A 17854-nucleotide genomic window follows, 5' to 3' on the forward strand; every position below is an offset into this window, starting at 1 on the left:
CAGCTTCACAGTGCACAGAAGCAGGGGGAAGAACTGTGCAGTAGAGAGCAGGAGAAGAAGTCATACTGCTAGTTGCAGTACTCAAAACTGAGTCAGAATTTTGTCGCGTATTCTGTCTGTTCCCTTGTAAACTGGTTTTCTGCTGCCCCTTGGGAGTAGCAGACAAGGAAAACAATCTTGGTGAAAGTCAGAGAAATTGATGCAGATACTTTTAATACAGGTGGTAATACGAATTGGGTTATATGTTGCCTTTATTTTAAATTAGATAACCTTTAGAGAGGTTTTTTGGTGTAATCTTTTATCATCTGTTCCAGTTTTGAAACTGTTAAAAGAGTAATCAAATGAGACCCAAATATGCAGTCCTTTTGGTAAGACATTTTAGCAAGTAAATATGTTTAACTGAAGTAAACTACAGAAGAATTATTTTGTTCAGTCATTAGTGATGCTTTTATGAAGTGACAGATTTTTTTTTACATCCGCTGCAGGGCTACAGAGTTATAGAAGAGAAGGTTCCAGAAGTCAGTTCAGAAAATGAGAAAGTCATATTTGAAAGACAGAAAGCGTGGTGCTGTTCAACTTCTCCAGAACCTGCTATTTGTGGGATTAGTCGCATATGGGTATTCAGCATGATGCGTCGAAAGAAGATTGCTTCTCGGATGATAGAGTGTCTTAGGTAATGTAAAAAAAGTTCCTTGGTTACATGTGTTACAGATAGAACTAATTCCAAGATATTTATTGCTTTGTGTGTCTCAAGCCTGTATTTTTAAGCTGCTGGCGTTACTGGGGATGTAGATTTGAGCACAGTTGACAGTTCCAGTATTACGTGGAGTTCAATAACTAATGTCAGTGTTGTGCAATAGCTTGTCTGTCACAGAAATCTTTCTGCTATGTGCAACTGTAATGAGTCACTGTAGCAGACTGCCAACGAGCTTGGGTAAATTCCTCTGAGGTAATTAGGAGGGAAGAAAAGGAGACTGTCTTTGGTCAAAGTGTGAGATTACCCAGGTGTTGAGAACTGGAACCTGACCATTGGCTGAACATCGTTTTCTTAGAGGTAGAAAAGCAGAGAGAACAGAGAGGAGCATGCTGAAGTATTTGATATGGTCTGGTGGCTTCCAACTGTTCTCTGTTTGCATTTTGGGATTGGTTTTTTTTTAGTTTGCTGAGGATTACAAGGTATTTTCAATTTCCATAAAGATATAGTACCTAGTGATGAGTGTATTTAGCTGAAATGCTAAGTGCTAGATCCATAAAAGGACTCAAACATCCATGATACTCCTTAGATAAATTTTAAAAATTTTAATTCTCCAAACCTTAGGTTGCTTCTGGTGACATTTCATAGAAGTTTAAATGCCTGTTCCAAGTAATGCCAAGAACTTCCCAAACCTTATTATTGCTGAGCAGTCAGGTTAGTGCCAGGTGCCTGTCTAGCCCCATCTTGTTGGAGTTCATGGCAGAGGTACTGCCGTGTCTGCCAGTCCTTGCCCTCTTGGGTATTTGGAGACTTTAGTAAAGCTGTTCTGCAGAATGCATCTTGCCTGGCTGGTGGAGCACCAGAAAGTTCCTACCACATGATGTTCTGTGTGAACTATTGACCGCAAAGCTGTATTTTCAGATAAACATATTAACTTGATGATTTGGTTATATTTTTAGCTGATTTTTAGTGGTGCATTCAGTAGCTTCCTAGAAACTTTATCTAAAGCAAAGATTTTTTTTTCCCTAAAGCGATGCTGGAGTTGCTCGGTCGGTTACAGCTCTAAAGGATCTTTAGAATCAGTTTTAATGGTTCATTGCAGCTAGTGAGAAGAGGTCTCAGTTTCCCTCTTGTGCACTGCATCTTACCTTTTGCTGTGCTCTGGTGCTTGTTTGGCCTTCCGTTAGCTCATTGCTGCATTAGTAGGAAACTGGCTCCACAAGAAGAACTTTGTGTTAATTCTGCTGCTTGATTGGTTTGTGGAAAGGTCTGATGAACATTAGACTTGGTGAAAACCGGGGAGCCCAGAAAGTTGCAGAAGGCAAAGGAAGGAGTTGCTTATCGATGGCAGTAAGCAGTTAATCTGCTTAGCTGCCAGTGAAACTTCAACCTAAATGTCTTCGGTAGCAAAAGGTAGTTTGAATGGGATGATTCTGGTAGCCAGCTGTATCCTGATTTCAAAATGTTGAAGGCATCCTAGCAGACTTTTAAGTCCATTTTAAGAATGTCTGGCCCATTTCACTTCAGCTTTCACAGCTGACCTGGAGTCACAAAAACCTGGACAGTCAGTCTTCAGAACCTTGCAGAATCATCTTCCTTATTACACTAAAGAGAAGGGAATGAAGCTGGTAATAATTAAAAAGGATTTTGTTCCTGTTGTCTCTTCCTCAAGATTCAATGGAGATGTCCATACGGTCGAAGTTCGTACTTGCTCTGCAAGTATGTTTAAGTTTATTTTATAGGAATTAAAAAACTTAACTTTAATGGGAGTTTCTTCTCTTTCAAAGGATGAACGCTACCTCCTTCCCCTGATTGAAGTCTTAAAGCCTGAGATCAATTTTCTAAATTTGCTCACTAGCCATCCAGAACAGTACAATGGTATCCCTCGATTCTCTCCTCTTTTCTCAAATAAGAATAACCCACATATTTTTATGAAGAAGTTAAGCAAATTGAATCTTCCTTTTCATGTAGTTATTACTGAAAGTGTATCACTTCAGAATTATGCCTTGAGGTTGTGTTCTTACATGTTCTAAATTAATCCAAGATGTACTCTCATCCAAACGGCAGACTTTTTTTCAAACTAGGAATCTGCAATTTCATCAGGTCCTTTCAACGCTCTCTGTAAGCACCTGAACTTGTTTGTACCTTGTGTTTTCATTCCCAGTGACTGCAGTCATAGTCCTAGCAGTCTCTTTTCTATGAAGAAATAGTTGGAATGAATTCAAACTTCTTTTTTTAAAACTCTGAACTCTTGATACAACTCCCAAGCAATGGCTTTGTACGAACATTTCTTCTAAAATAGCAGAACATTATAAAAACCCTCCCAGAGCAAGTGATCCTCCTTGCTGCTTGGAAGGAGAAGACAGATCGTGCCATAGAATCATTTAGGTTGGAGAAGACAGTTAAGATCATCAGGTCCAGCCATTAACCTAACATTGCCAAGTCCATCACTGAACCATGTCACTAATCGCCGCATCTACGTGGTTTTTAAACATCTCCAGGGATGGTGATTGCACCACTTCCCTGGGCAGCCTGTTCAAGTGCTTGGCCACCCTTTTGGTGAAGAAATTTTTCTTAATATCCAATCTAAACCTCCCCTGGTGCAGCTTGAGGCCATTTCTTCTTGTCCTCTCGCTAATTGTCTGGGAGAGGAGACCTACCCCTACCTGTCTACCTAAGGAGGCCTAACCCCACCTTTCAGGTAGTTGTAGAGAGCAGTAGGATCCCCCTGAGCCTCCTTTTCTCCAGACTAAACAACCCCAGTTCCCTCAGCCGCTCCTTGTAAGACTTGTGCTCCAGACCCTTCACCAGCCCCATTGCCCGTCTCTGGACACGCTCCAGCACCTCTATGCCCTCCTTGTAGTGAGGGGCCCCAAACCGAACCCAGCATTCGAGGTGCGGCCTCACCAGTGCCGAGCACAGGGGGACAATCACCTCCCTTGTCCTGCTGGCCACACTGTCTCTGATACAAGCCAGGACGCTGATGGCCACCTTGGCCCCCTGGGCACACTGCTGGCTCATGTCCAGCTGGCTGGTGACCAGCACCCCCAGGCCCTTTCCCACCAGGTGCTTCCCAGCCGCTCTGCCCCAGCCTGTAGCGCTGCGTGGGGCTGGTGTGACCCAGGGGCAGGGCCCGGCACTGGGCCTGGCTGCACCTCAAACAGTTGGCCTTGTCCCATCGGTCCAGCCCGTCCAGATCCCTCTGCAGAGCCTGCCTGCCCTCCGGCAGGTCAACCCTCCCCCACAACTTGGTGTCACCTGCAAACTTACTGAGGGGGCACTCGATCCCCTTGTCCGGATCATCGATAAAGATACTAAACAGCACTGGCCCCAGCACTGAGCCCTGGGGAACACCACTTGTGACCAGTCCCCGGCTGGATGTGACTCCATTCACCACCAGCTGGGCTCGGCCAGCCAGCCGGCTTTTAACCCAGCACAGAGTACACCTGCCCAAGCCATGGGCACCCAGTTTCTCCAGGAGGATGCTGTGGGAGATGGTGTCAAGGGCTTTACTAAGGTCCAGGGAGACACATCCACAGCCTTTCCCTCATCCGCTAGGTGGGTCATCTTGTCATAGAAGGAGATCAGGTTCATCAAGCAGGACCTGCCTTTCATAACCCCACGCTGGCTGGGCCTGATCGCCCGGGTGTCCTGACATGCCACGTGATGGTGTTCAGGATGACCTGCTCCATAACCTGCCCCGGCACCGAGGTCAGGCTGGACACAGAGGTATTATTTAAACAGGGTATACAGGTATATAAATAGAGGCATCTCCTAGCAGAGCTTCTTCCTTTCGAATGTCCACACCACTTAATTAATGTTTGTGGCCTAATAGTATAAATATTCTTGCATTACTCCCTGAGGATAATTCTTTTTTTTCTTTTCTTTTTTCCTTTTAAACAGGAGCAACTTCATATATGGCTCATACTTAAGTAAAGAAGAAATCGCTTTCTCTGACCCCACTCCTGATGGAAAACTCTTTGCGACACAGTACTGTGGCACCGGCCAGTTCCTGGTATACAACTTCCTCAATGGACAGCACCAGACTTAGCCGCCTCTGAAGGAATTCCATTTTAATTGGGAGACTTCTGCCAAGAAGCACCGGGTGGGTGCAGACCTTCAGCAGAAGCCAGGGCCATTTTTATTACAGTGAACTCAGGACTGGTAACAACCGAAAGGTTGTACTATTTTATTAAAATTGTAAACAATGCAGTAATAGGCTAACTTTGTTTTTTTAAAAGAAAGCTATTTTATTAACTTTTACAAAAGTTTGATTGTATTTTATCTAGTTAGTCATGTTTACATGCAGCAGAAAATTGTTCATAGTGGACTGTAAACTAATGCAAAGACTCTAGTCTCGGTGATGAGTACATGCTGAAGTTCTTAACGTGGTGATATACCAGTGCTTCCCGGGACTGTACCGCTGATCTGCTACCACTAGCCCCAGCGGCTGGGCGAAGCCATTAGCGGGTGTTGCTTGACGGGGTTCAGGGCTGTACTCAGTTGCATGGAGGCAAGCAGCGTTAGGGTGCAGCTGCTGTGAGTACCAGCCGGCACGGAGGGTGAGGGGGCTTCCAGGGTGCGTTCTGTGCCCTGCCCGCTGTAAGGGAGCCTAGTAGATGTCAGCACCGTTGGAAACTTGTTCTACCCCTCCCCCATCCCCTTCTCCCCCGGATTAGTTGTAGAGTAAAAGATGAAATGAAACCCCCGAGGACTGGTGTACTTGTAATTTTTCTTCAAGTACTGTACTGAGTATATACCTTTGTTAGTGGACTTCACTTTGATACTTGTCACTCCTTCATAAATCTCTCCTCTTTTAAAGGGTTTGTATGTTGAAAAACTGCTGTGGCCTTTCTTGATCTGTACATAATGTAGATAGATTAAAAATAAAATACTTGATAGCTTTTTTTAAAGTTACTCCATATGATATGCAGTGTGGATGAATCTTCAGCGAATTTCATACTTTCACTCGTGAAATGCTACCTTCGTGGCGCATGGCAGTGTGTGTTTTGAAGCAGTCCCTGGAGAGCGCCGTTGCTGCATTCGTACCTGCTGGGGGTCAGAATTCCCTCTGTGACAACGCATTGGCGTCGTGCCCCAGGGACCAGTTTCCCAACAGCTCCCCCTTAATATAAGATGGGAGAGATTTAGATTTAAGCTTGACTCTCGGTTTTAGTTTTGGAACCTATGTGCAGTTAGGATACGCTTTTTTACGTCGTGGTGTCCTTAGCTCTAGACCAAAGCTAAAGCAAGGAACTCACGCCACCTCTGAAACGTTACTCGGGGTACTTAAGACTGGAGTCGCTGAATGGTGGTGTAGTCTGGGTGTAGAAGCTGTCGCTTCCGAGCTGCGACGTGTAGTTCTTGAAGGGGACTGTGAGCAGACTGTAAAGGGCAGGTTCACAGAAAATTGTGAGGCGCTCCTCGCTGGTGGGCTGGGAGAGCAGGAAGCTCTTACCCAGGCGAACCGAAGCACAGCCAGACCCGGGGCGGTTTTCAGCTGCTTGTGCCTGGGGGCTAACGCGTGGCAGTGCCAGCTTGCTCACCTCCTCCCTCTGCTCTGGTGGGAACGGTGCTGCTCTCCTGGCTCGTGAGGGCCGGGCCTGGAAGGGCTCCGGTGCTGGCAGCACACTGACTGACGCCGTGGAGTTAACGAGCGGGACTCGTGTTAGCAGTAGGAGGTGGGTTTTGCAGGGGCAAGCGCTGTTGTGTGTGAGGAGAGAAAGAACTGGCGTCCCCTGTGCGAAGGGCCAGTTCAGAGAGAGGCAGTAAACAGTAACTTACTTAATATATTCAAATTTAATGAAAGCACATTATAAACATACCATAGCCACAACTTCAGACAGTTTCAGTTCATGAACAATAACATGAGGTAGACTGACTAGCAAAGCTAAATTCACCAAGTTTTTGGCTAAGAAAACTTTACACTAGGAAAGCAACATTTTTAACCCTCTTCCGAAAGTCACAAAAAGCAGTTACATAAGTTAAGCAAAAAGCATCTGCATATGATTCTTCAAATCTTAGTTTACATTCAGATTTAAGCCGTGAATAGACAAGAACATCTACAGGTAAAAATAGAACGCTGGCCAATTTAATACATTCATAAGAATGGCCTTGACGGTGAGGCTGAAAACCAAAATGGAATAGCAATAACCTAGATGTCAATAACGGTCTCCTTCCCAGGAGGCAAAGTGTGCGGGGGGACAGGCCTGCACCTTTTGAGCTCCGGCCAGTGTTACCAAAATTCCTGGCTTCTGCACGGGAGAGAGTTAAGGAAAGGGGTTTACTATTGGTTGGCAAAGGCAGGCAAACATGCTGACTTTCCGACTGCATTCTCAGCTTCAGGACAATGTTGCACTGCTTCACCAGAGGGCTAACTCCTCATAGTAGTCTCAGCACCTGGAATTTTAAGAACTTAGTGCAAACACCAAATACACAAACAAAAAAGAAACCGTTTTTGAACATAATACCTGAAACTTCTACACCATGCAGACTCAGGGTTGGCCTTCAGCCCTTCTGGCAAAACCAGAACTACTGGAATACATTCAGGTGTGTATCAAAACCTTCAAGAAGCATCTTTGATATCCCTACTTCTTCCAAGTGTTAGATAAGGCAGGTTGTGTCTGAAGGACAATAAAAAATAAATTTACAGAAATGGGTTGTTCATCTGAAATTTGCTAAATTTACAGCATCAGAGTTAAGCTACATTAACACAGACATATGCAAACCATTTTCCTTTGGCCTCTGTTGAATATATTATGTTTTTTCATCTGTAAACATCTCTTTTCACAAGATAAAGTTGCTTAATTAACACTATGGGTTAAAAAAAATGCAGCTTTGTCAGGTCTTTCTCCAACGAGTTGCACGTCAAGTATTAATTTCATTGTTTCGCGTGTTAATTTCATTGCTTTTTTGGGAGTAAACTGATATTCCTGAATCGCTTTTAATAATGTGCTGCATTTTTCTTTTTAATAAAGGGGTCACGATGTGCAGGAAGGTGATTTTATATTTTTTTTATGGAAACCTCAGTGGGGTAGCCCATGCTAACTGCATGAGTATGAGAGAGTACCGCTACAATTTAACCCTGACAACCAACTGCTACTGCACTGAGTTAATTCTGAAACGACTCGACAAGGATCAGTAATACGCTTGTAAGTAGAATAACGTGCGACTACTGCTACAACCGATATTTACAGGGGTTAATCAAAAAAATAAAGGGCTGGCAGAGTCAGGCGACGCATTCAAAAGACCTTTGCTTCTGGACAGTCTCCCCTGGGGCTGCTCCCCTGCTCTCCCTTGGAGCTACCCTAAAACACCTTCGGCTCCTCCCCGCTCCAGCTCAGGTGGCATTGCCCTCCTGTGCATTTTTTTTGGTACGTTGCTTCACATCAGGGTATGACTCGGCAGACCTAAGCCCAGCTCTGCAGCCAGCTGGAGTCGAGCGAAGGGGGACATGGAGAGCAAGTTGCATGTGGCCCGCCCCAAAGGGCCCGGACATACAGCAGGACGCATTGCCATACGCAACGGAGGGTGGACCACAGGTTTTTCAAAACTGCGATGGGAGTGAGAAACTGAAGGTGATGTGCTGGCAAGTTATCCTGGTCTCTCACTGAGGAGAGAGCATCGACAAGAGGGTTTTTGCTTTGGCCCTGGAGTCGAGGAGGGGGTGCGGTGGGGTGAAGTAAGGTGGCTGGGAGAACCTGAGCGCACAGTGCCTGCCATGCATTTGCTGATTTGTTCAGGTTTAAGGAGTAAACTTTGAACACCTGTGGAAATTTTGCCAAAGACAGTTTCAATACATACACAATTACAAATTTTAAACTAACACTGCACAGAGAACAATGCTATTCCTTTTAATACAAATATCTACGTTATATTGTAGTTTCAAACCCCTGAGTATTCCTGTACCACAGCACAGAGCTGAAGAGACATGGTGGGCTCTCCTCCACATATCTTCAACAAATTCCACTGGGTTGCGTTTCATGTAACACATTCAAGCTAGCAGCTGCTGAGAGCAGCTTCTGCCCCTAGCTCAGCTGGATATAAAAAGGATTCTTCTTCAACCAAATTACGTCCTCTTCCCAGATCCCACAGCTTCATTGGCTGTGTGATGAGTGGTGGCAGTTGTGGCTGATGTGAAAATAACTGGAATCCAGGATCCTTTAAATCATAACTGATGTGGTAAATTTTACCCCTAGGAATAAAGGCTACTTCAGAATTGTGGGGAATCCTTCAGAGCAGTCTAGATAAATATTGGTTGCACTTTGCTCCACAGTGATTGTACCTTTTTTTAAAAAAAAATGTTCTTTTTTTTTTTTTTCCCTTTGTTAGCGGTGTCTTAGCGAAGCTTATATATGGCGTCCAGTAAGAAAATAGAGTGGTTCGTCATCACTACTGTTAGCAGTTTGAAACTCATCCCGAAGTCGGAACTGCCACTCATCCTCCAACTCCAGCCGGACTATTGTCTGCCGTAACGAGCTTCTGTCTTGACATATGACACACAGGGTGGCACCTTCAGTTGAAAAGCACATTAGATTCTCAGGGTGCAATAACAACTATTTTCTTCATTCATTATCCCAAGATATTTTAAATAAATCTCTGCTGCTAGGTAGGATAAGAGAAGCACTAGAAGGATCTATCAACAACTGGCCAGCCTAGGCTCAGATCCGTCCCGTGAGTCCCGGGACAGAGGCAAATGTGCCCATTTGCAGGAAGGCATGGATGGGGAGCAGCAAGCGTGGTGTGGGGGTCTGCTCTGCATCGCAGGATATCGCTGCCTGACTGCCATTAGTATCATCATCAGAGGGAACATTAACCTGAATCCAATATCCTTAAATTGCTACTGATAATTATGCCCAAAAAATAAAGCCTAGGTTTCTTTTGTTTCATGGGACATTTGGGTTTGTGCAAGGTCAATGATTAAATTCTGCTAAGCCAAACCAGTCCCACAACTGACTCTCGAGAAAATCTCCTGTGACTTTCTTAAGTATGAGAGCGCCCCTCGGTAAAGTAAAGCACTGTAGGAGGAATAAGTAAGCAAACGCCTAATTTCTCTGGCTTGACAGACTTGCAAGCTTCCTTCCACCTGGTGTTACCAGACCGTGGAGTCATTTAATGAGCAAGAGAGCTGGACACCTTCGGGGCTCTCTCTGTTCTGTGCTCCAGCCCACACACCCGACAGGTGGAAAATTCAGGTTCAGATTCCTCCTCTGCTTGACTTGAGCAGGGGAAGGCCCTTCCACTGCCCAGTTTTGTGAAGAAACCACCCCTTGGCCCAGACAAACAAAGCAGCCCCTTTGGCTGCGTTCAGCCCACATCAGCTCTTGGGGGCTCAGTGATGGCAGCACCGTCCCCACCATGGCTGTGCCTTCTCGCACTGCCCCTGCCCTGGAGGCCCAAGCAGGTGCAGGAGCAAACTCTGGTTCATGGGAGTGGCTCAGGGTCACCCCCACTGCACCCCAGCACGTGCACCATCCCCTCACTTGGCACAAGAGGGAAACAGCTCAGCCGTGCCACCACAATGCACTGGAGCTCTGTAACACACTTTAGCATTACTGAATACCCACGAGTTTGCTATTTGTTAGTATTAAGACAAAAAGATGAAGAAAGATTTTGATGAGGTTATAAAGTTCAGGTGGGGGTAGACCCCATCATCCTACAGCTAAGAGCTGCCCTGATCCAGAGTACTGAGGATTTATTGCCATTACAGACGGATTTCTAGAGCACAATTTCTCATCTTCATCAGTAACACCTATGCTCTAAACTCTCAACTTGCTGACTGCACGATTCACTGACTGATTTCCATGCGTCACTGGGTTCCTGCGCCTATTTCCATTTGATGTCACTTTAAAATAATGGAATGAACATTATTTATCAAAGCTTGCCTAAGGTTCAATTACCTGCAGTTATTACCAACAGGAACAGAAGTTTTACACACTCCCAAAAGAAACACTCCAGCTATTTCTTTTGAAAAGAATGGCAGCAATGTGAAAATAATGGAGCTGCTTAAGGAAGCTGGTTAGTCCTCTGCTTTTCCCTCTTCCTCCCCGCTATTACTTGGCGGGAAAGCACCAAGGATGCCCAGCAGAGCAGTAAGATTACCTTTCAGGAACCTGAACCGCTTCAGGAGGTCCGCACCAACGAAGGAGTCACAGAGATAGAGCAGAAGTCCGCTGAAGAACACCCCTTCACAGTTGACATTGACTGAGTGCGGGCGGGAGCTAATATAGCATATGGCCACCTGGAACAGAAAGGGAAAAGGAAGGAAGCACTTCTGTGTTAGAAAATGTCCAAGTAGGATTTTAAGTGGAATGGAATATAATTTAGTCATAACAGGTGAGTCAGCTGGTGCTAGTAAATACACAATCCAACAAGAATGCAGTACTGAGCAAATTTCCCCTAGGAAATAACACCCAGGAGAAATGTCTAGATTCAGGTTTGGTCACCAAGTCTACAATACATTATTTTAGGGCTCTCCGTAACTCAGTTTGATTTTCTGCTTCTCTGTGAACTACTTATGCTTGTAATGACTGTGAAGATTATTTAGGTTTTTCTAATAAGGATGCATTTGTCAAGCACAGTAAGCAATTCCAGAAGTACTGAAACTGCTGAAGCTTGAGCTGAACACAAGCATCAGCTAAGTGGTTCCCGGTACTGGGGCTCTCCTGTGTTTCAGTGCTGCGATGGCTGTTCTATATCAAAGGATTCCTTCTCTATCTGGCCACTGACCTCCATAAAATCTGTAAGAACAAAATCCTTGTTAGACTTTCACCCTGCTCCAGACCCAGTTCAAACTGACCAATGGGTACAAAAATTCCGATCCCCCTACTCACAGACAACTAAGACACACTTGCAAAAACCCAGTTACCCTAGAAACCCAGGTCTGTAAAAAAGAAAAGAATCTAAAATGAGAGCTGCGTTACAAAGGACGAGCTTTCTCCATCAGTGAAGCAAGCCACCAGACGAGGGTCATATAGCCAAAACAAGTTTGTTGCAAGGACAAATCAAACACAGATAATAAAAAGCTGTATGACAGGACAGTGATCTAAAACATTTTGTGCCCAGTATCTGTACAGACTATGGAGCACACCAAGTCCTTCTAAGAATGGCATCACTTTGGAGTTTTTGCTTCATACAAAATACTATTTCAGACAGACATTGTCAAATTCCTTTGCAAATCACATCAATCCGTCACAGACCTCTGGTCTCTACCCACACCAGCCAGCTAGGAGGCTTTACCACCAGCTCTTCCAGTGGAGCTGGTCCTTTAGCTCTAACAACAGTTTCACTGAGACCAAAATCTTCAAACGCTACCCTTGATGCTGAGGGTTCATAAAAGAAAGGGTTTTCAACACAAAAAAGGCGTTTTAGCAAAGGTTTGCATTTACTCGTCCCCTTATCCCTGCAAATACTGCGTACCTCGAGCCCGATGTTCAGGTAGCAGTCAATGGCCAATACCGGGTTCCTGAAGTTATGAACGGCCTTCGGGAAGAGTTTGTATGTCGCATGTTGAAGGAATTTCTCCAGGAGGAACTGAGATGGGGCTGCCAACAATGTATGCTCACTGTCAGGGGCACAGACGTACTGAAGAGGCATTATTGGTGCCAGGCTGTCCGAAACCTGCAATGAAACCAAGGGGAGCCCCTTTTAACTCATCTACTCAGTGTATGTTCTCTGCAGGAGTCCCTTTAACTGGGGAAGGGATCACCATGACAGGGCAGGAAGAGAAAGCTGGGTGGAAGAATCAAAAATCCCCACTCGCACCGTAGCACAGAAATAAACAAATGACTTGTTCTGTGGTTGCTAGGTACTTCTGTGGGTATCTGCTTGCCTAAGGAAGGGATGCAAAAATCAGGAGTTCAGATTGGCACAACACCCTTCATCCTGCCTTGCTTCTGGACAGTATAGGAAATGACATCCTCCTTGTGTGGAGTCATCCACAGAAGATGTTTTCTATGGAGTTTTTTCATAGGCCAATCCATCACTACAGATTCCACTGCAACCACAAGAAAAGGAAAATTCAGAAGATGACCTCCCAAAATACTCAAATCCAGGGTTTAGTCAGTTAAATCTGAAATACGGAGGTGAATTTTTAAAAGAGGGATGGCGTGGGATGTGTTCCAAACCACCAAGAACACAAGCTGTAAGATTAAAACCAACTCATTGAAATACACCTCCATTTAAAGCTGGCACAGGTATAACGTATTCTGTATAAAATATTTGGTATCCTCACACCATTTGTATAAATACTTGGATTTCCTGGGTGGATTTCAGAAAGTTCCAGTTTTCAGTGCCTTTCCTCAGGTCTCTTTTTGTCGGCAAGTGCAGGGACTGAAAGCCATCACAAACCAGCAAACACTGGAAGCTACTGGCTGTGTAAAAATTTTTACAACTGGGTCCAGTACGACTTGCCTGCTTTCTATCAGAGTGTATGTCTGCCAGTTCTTCCACTGTCAGACACACCAGTGCATACCTAGACCAAAGTTTTTCCATTCCCATAGATTAGGAGGATTATTGTAAGTAATTTATAATTAGGAAAATATTATTTTCTATTTCTGTTATATATTATTTTCTGTTTCTGATATGGCAGCTCTACCATGGAGTAAGCCATGAATGTCAGATGCCAAATAAGCACAAAACGAATCTAAAAGGCCAGAGAATTCATTATTTCTGGGGGAAAACAGGTCCTGATTTTACCCTTCAGATATGACAGAGCAGAGAGCCACACTCACCATGATTTTTGGCTTAACGATAAAGTCCTTTTGTCCTCCAACCTGAATATGTTTCTTCATAACGCTGAAGTTGTTGAAGCGGCAGATAAGCAGGCCGCTGCTGTTCGTCCGCAGATTAAAATCTACATCTTCACAGAAATACCTGGACATTAAACACAAGATTACTAAAGCAGCTGTGCCTGCCGCGTGTGAGCGAGCACTCACACACCTGCTGCTGAAAGGCATTGGAACAGGCTCAGCAGAGATTTCTGGAGACCATCTGATACAGTGCCTATACAGATTCTCTGCACAGCTCTGAAGACTCATTCCTTCAACTCCTCCATTCCCAGTGTAGGAAATAACTTCTGGCCATTTTAAGGCCAAACAAGTCTCCGCTTTTCAGTCCATCTGTATGCCTCTTCCCCATGCCAAGTCTGAGTAGTCCTCTCATCCTCGTCATGTATTGGCATCAATCATTTCCTCCCCACCCTTTCCTTTTTCTTTTTTTCCTTCCCTTTTAGTTAATTTTTTATAAGCTCTGCAGTGACCAACCTCAATTTCTGAACAAGCCAGTTCTATATGACGTTTTTAAATGAACTGGAATCAGGGGATAAACACGGCTTGGACAAATATTTGGCTGTGGGACACAAAGCATCTGAGAAGTAACGTTTATCCTGCGCTATTTATGATGGAACTGCTCACTTCTGTGGCCTGATTCCCATCTTATGATTCAACCAGCCAAAGAATCTGAAATCAAGAGCTCTTGAAGCCACACCAGACTCCAGCTTGCACTGACAGGCTACAATTCCTCACTCAAATATATGGGATCCCTTAAAACAGCAGGGTGGGATGCCCCAGGGCCAGTCTGTGGATAGCAGAGACAGGGTTTACTCTAAACTCATTTGGCCAGGAAGGGAGGGAATTGGATATTGCTTCAGTCCGTGATAAGAACTAGCGGTAAAGCCCCGTGGTAACAGTGCTTTATTGCAAATGCTTTAGGATGGAATTAGGTGAGGAGGGGGAAAAAAGGAAGGAAATAGTGGAAAGTTATTTATGCATCTGTTTTTATCGCAAACCCAAGGGGCAACAGAGAGGATAGCTGACTGAAGGAAGTACAAGGAAAGTCTCCTCATAGCACTTGACATAGCAATGGTTCAACCATTTCCTACACTCTTGTTCTGTCATGCAACTGATTCCTGCCTCTTACAGAGGCTCTCTGGAAGCTCCACACTTTTCCTGTGACTGATGTAATTGTGGTTGGTTTCTTCTGTTTTTGGTCTCCCGGATACTTTTGTCTCCTGAAGTTTCTTCTTTCAGGACTACAGAGGACTGAAAAGGCTGACGGTAAGCTTATTTTGATGCCATATTCATTCAGATGCAATGTATATCACACTGTGTTTTATTTTTGTGATTGTGCACTCATTACCTTAGACAGGATCTTTCCATTTATCTCAACACCATTCAGAAATATGGTGACAAGATTCTTATCATGCCAGTTTATTACTTTACCATACATATCTATACACACACACACACACATATATATCTCGCCTACCTGTTTAGATCATATTGCACATTCTGGGTCAGGTCTATGTTGAGCAGTATAAAATCACGCACGTGGCACCTGGAGAATGGAGTCTTTGCTTTCCTGGCATTCAGCTTGCTGTTCCATTTCTGAACACCCAGTATTGCATAATGAACAATTTTGGGGGTGGCTTCAATGTGTTGGAGGACGCTTTTCAGAGACACATTCTTGCTGGAACCTCCAGGCTCCAGGGACTGGCTGCAAAACATGATCATACACAAAATACAAACATAGCTTATTATTTTTATATAACATACACTGTGTGTATATATATACACACATATATGTGTATACAAAGGTTCAAGAAATTCCATTATTTAGAGTGTTTACTCTAGATGCTGTAAAAATGTATACATAAATGCAGACTTTTTAAACAACAGCCAACTAATCTTATCCCATCAATTTAGTCCCTATAAGAAAATAGGCCTTTCAGCAGAATAGGGTCTTATACAGCAATTTAGGAAGGGAAAGGAATTGCCTTACACACCATTTCTGGAAGGCTGTTTTCTCCATAATGGACAGGATAAGCGCTGAGAAGGGCAAGAGTTTAATGCCTTCTAAAAAGCTAAAGTTCCTATAATAAACTGTTTTCAATGAGAAACATAAACTGAATCAAAACAAATTGGGGAAGTAACATTGAGAAATAAATCAGTCACTAAAAGCAAGACTGGCTTTAGCCAAAGAACAAGCACAAGCAGAGGTTTGACTGCGGGACACAGATTTAAGTGTAGAGCCAGGTGGAAGTGTTCAACAGCAGGAGGTTGGATGTTGGTGGTCAACAAGACAAATCTATAGCCTTCCTACAGCTCTGAATGAAAAAGCTGATTCTTTGCATTTTAGACAATATATCTAATGTGTAAGTGTGTGGTTCCTGGGCTATCTGCATAATAATTGAGTGAATCACATCTGTGAGGCCCTTTGGACAGGTAGCCTGATGTTACTACATCAAAGCCACTGCTGAAAGCTGCCTTTGCTTAAGAATATTTTGAGTACTTCACCAGCAGCTCCAGATGCCCAACTTTTCCAGTTGTCTGGTCTTTCATACCCTGTCAGATGCTAGAGATGAGCTTAAGTTACAGGCATGCTGCTGTCTGTGCTGGATCAGTGCAGGGACCCCAGCGCCGGATGGTTACTTACCTCGACTGTTCATGGACGCTGTGCATGTTCCACAAAACACAGGAGTCATCCATGACCACGATGAACGGCCACACGCACTGGCGCTTGACTCCTAGTTCCTCCAAGCGGTTTCGTTCCAGTTCTAGATTGTGGTAGGAAAGTTCCTTAATAAGAAACCTGGCAGCACCTGAGAAAATACCGTAAAAAAGACATACAGAGATCTTTATTAGACTTTACCACTCTCTCCTTTGAGAGAAAGGCTACATGAACATCTACAGTCATTACTCTTTGTGAACTTAATGCTCCTAACATCTTAGTTTAAAAAGAAATCAGCATGCCCCTTTTTTTGTGTAAGTAAATCTAGAAGGTAGATACCAAGAAGACTGGACCTTTTAAGAGACTCTGCCAAACACGACTGACTGTGTGGTCATTAATAACTTAAACCAAGAAGGGGCTGAGATTCTAAAACTGAAGCTACTGAAAACTTCTTGCAGGAAAACCTCAGTATCCATGAAAATGAAGTCCAAAGTTCAAGCCCCCAGTGTTTGGCTGCAGTTATATTTAGCTTTGGCTAAATAAAAAAGTTAATCTTTTTTTTTTTTTTTTTTTTTTTAAAAAAAAAAAAGCCAATCTGCTGCAATGTTTCCTTTAACAACACGATCCACATTGTCCAATATGGATTTTGATATCTTCACAGCAATGCATTGATGGTGTTTCTTACCAACGCCAGCATTGTTGAACATGCCTGGCAGGACAAGCATGATGTGATTGGGCCAGTATTTACGGTAGAGTTGCATTTCATACTCTTTGACTACAAGGAGGTGAAGGTGGCTGATGCCTTCCATAGCATGGTAGAGGTTCAAGAGGCCATGTTCATGACGTCCACTTGATGGAGTGAAGATAGGACTCTTGACTGCATTCAAATTCTGCTGAAAAGGAGGTATTTTGGCAACATTAGGAAAAAAGCAGGTTATTCCTGATATGGATTTTTATTTATTTATTGTTTATACTGGATTTTAAGATTATTGATCATTGCAACGCATATGAACTGGACACTAGGAACACAAAAAGAGATCATTGTCCTCAAAAACTCCAGTTCTAAGGACAGTCAGGCAAGAATTATGAAAAGAACCTTAAAACAAAAAGAAAAGAAAAGAGAAAAAAATAGGACCTTAAAACAAAAAAAAAAAAGTGAAAAAATCTAGCCAACTACAGTTAATTTGCAAATGTATGTCAAGTTGATTCCATTCAGCATATGGATAAGAGCAGCACACGCACCTTGTCAGAAACGAGTGGGAGGCGCATGCTTTCTAGATGTTTTCCCTGCTTGCTGAAGACAAAATGGTTCTCTTTGGACTTGGGGATTATAAAATACAGTTGAACCTCTTCTCCTAGCATTGAGGATGAAAATGTGAAGGCATGCAGAGTGGAGTCAGACATCTGTATACACAAAAAAAAAAAGATTTGCAAGCAGGTAACACATAAGCAGTACTTGGCAACCTGCTCTTACAGTCACAATACTGGAAGCCATCAGAGAAGAACATCCAAAACATTATCTTTCAGTAACTGAAGTTAACTCTATTATAGTCACATTTTCCTCTACCATAAGCCCCATTACTTAGGCGTGTAACTGGCCTTGCTATTAAAAGAATCAGTTTTCTGTACCAGTAATGATCTTTGGTCAAAATGGACTCTTCTGAAGTCCATCTGAGTGGGAAATTATTTATCAATATTTACAAGAACTGAAAA

At 43.7% G+C, this 17854-nt stretch overlaps 2 protein-coding genes across 18 annotated transcripts in view; one reads left to right on the forward strand and one right to left on the reverse strand.

The window, feature by feature from the left end:
* ESCO1 (establishment of sister chromatid cohesion N-acetyltransferase 1) overlaps positions 1-5611 on the forward strand; it is a 35185-nt gene extending 29574 nt beyond the window's left edge. For 4 of the 5 annotated variants that reach the window (XM_037380187.1, XM_037380191.1, XM_037380189.1 and 1 more), the window contains 2 exons: positions 486-673; positions 4598-5611. In XM_037380187.1, the coding sequence (XP_037236084.1) occupies positions 486-673; positions 4598-4745 (336 nt within the window). In that variant the 3' untranslated portion in view covers positions 4746-5611. Of the gene's footprint in view, positions 1-485; positions 674-2481; positions 3176-4597 lie in introns of those variants that run through there. The other variant, XM_037380190.1, reaches the window with a different exon arrangement.
* An 863-nt stretch (positions 5612-6474) lies between these two features.
* GREB1L (GREB1 like retinoic acid receptor coactivator) overlaps positions 6475-17854 on the reverse strand; it is a 144599-nt gene continuing 133219 nt past the window's right edge. For 11 of the 13 annotated variants that reach the window (XM_037380175.1, XM_037380176.1, XM_037380174.1 and 8 more), the window contains 8 exons: positions 17384-17545; positions 16827-17034; positions 16127-16292; positions 14960-15187; positions 13426-13567; positions 12113-12313; positions 10796-10934; positions 6475-9206 (listed from right to left, as the gene is read on the reverse strand). In XM_037380175.1, coding sequence (XP_037236072.1) covers positions 9043-9206; positions 10796-10934; positions 12113-12313; positions 13426-13567; positions 14960-15187; positions 16127-16292; positions 16827-17034; positions 17384-17545 — 1410 coding nt within the window. In that variant the 3' untranslated portion in view covers positions 6475-9042. The remainder of the gene's footprint in view (positions 9207-10795; positions 10935-12112; positions 12314-13425; positions 13568-14959; positions 15188-16126; positions 16293-16826; positions 17035-17383; positions 17546-17854) is intronic. The other 2 variants (XM_037380179.1, XM_037380186.1) reach the window with 1 other exon arrangement.

Source organism: Falco rusticolus, chromosome 3, assembly GCF_015220075.1.
Source record: "Falco rusticolus isolate bFalRus1 chromosome 3, bFalRus1.pri, whole genome shotgun sequence".
Classification (NCBI taxonomy): domain Eukaryota; kingdom Metazoa; phylum Chordata; class Aves; order Falconiformes; family Falconidae; genus Falco; species Falco rusticolus.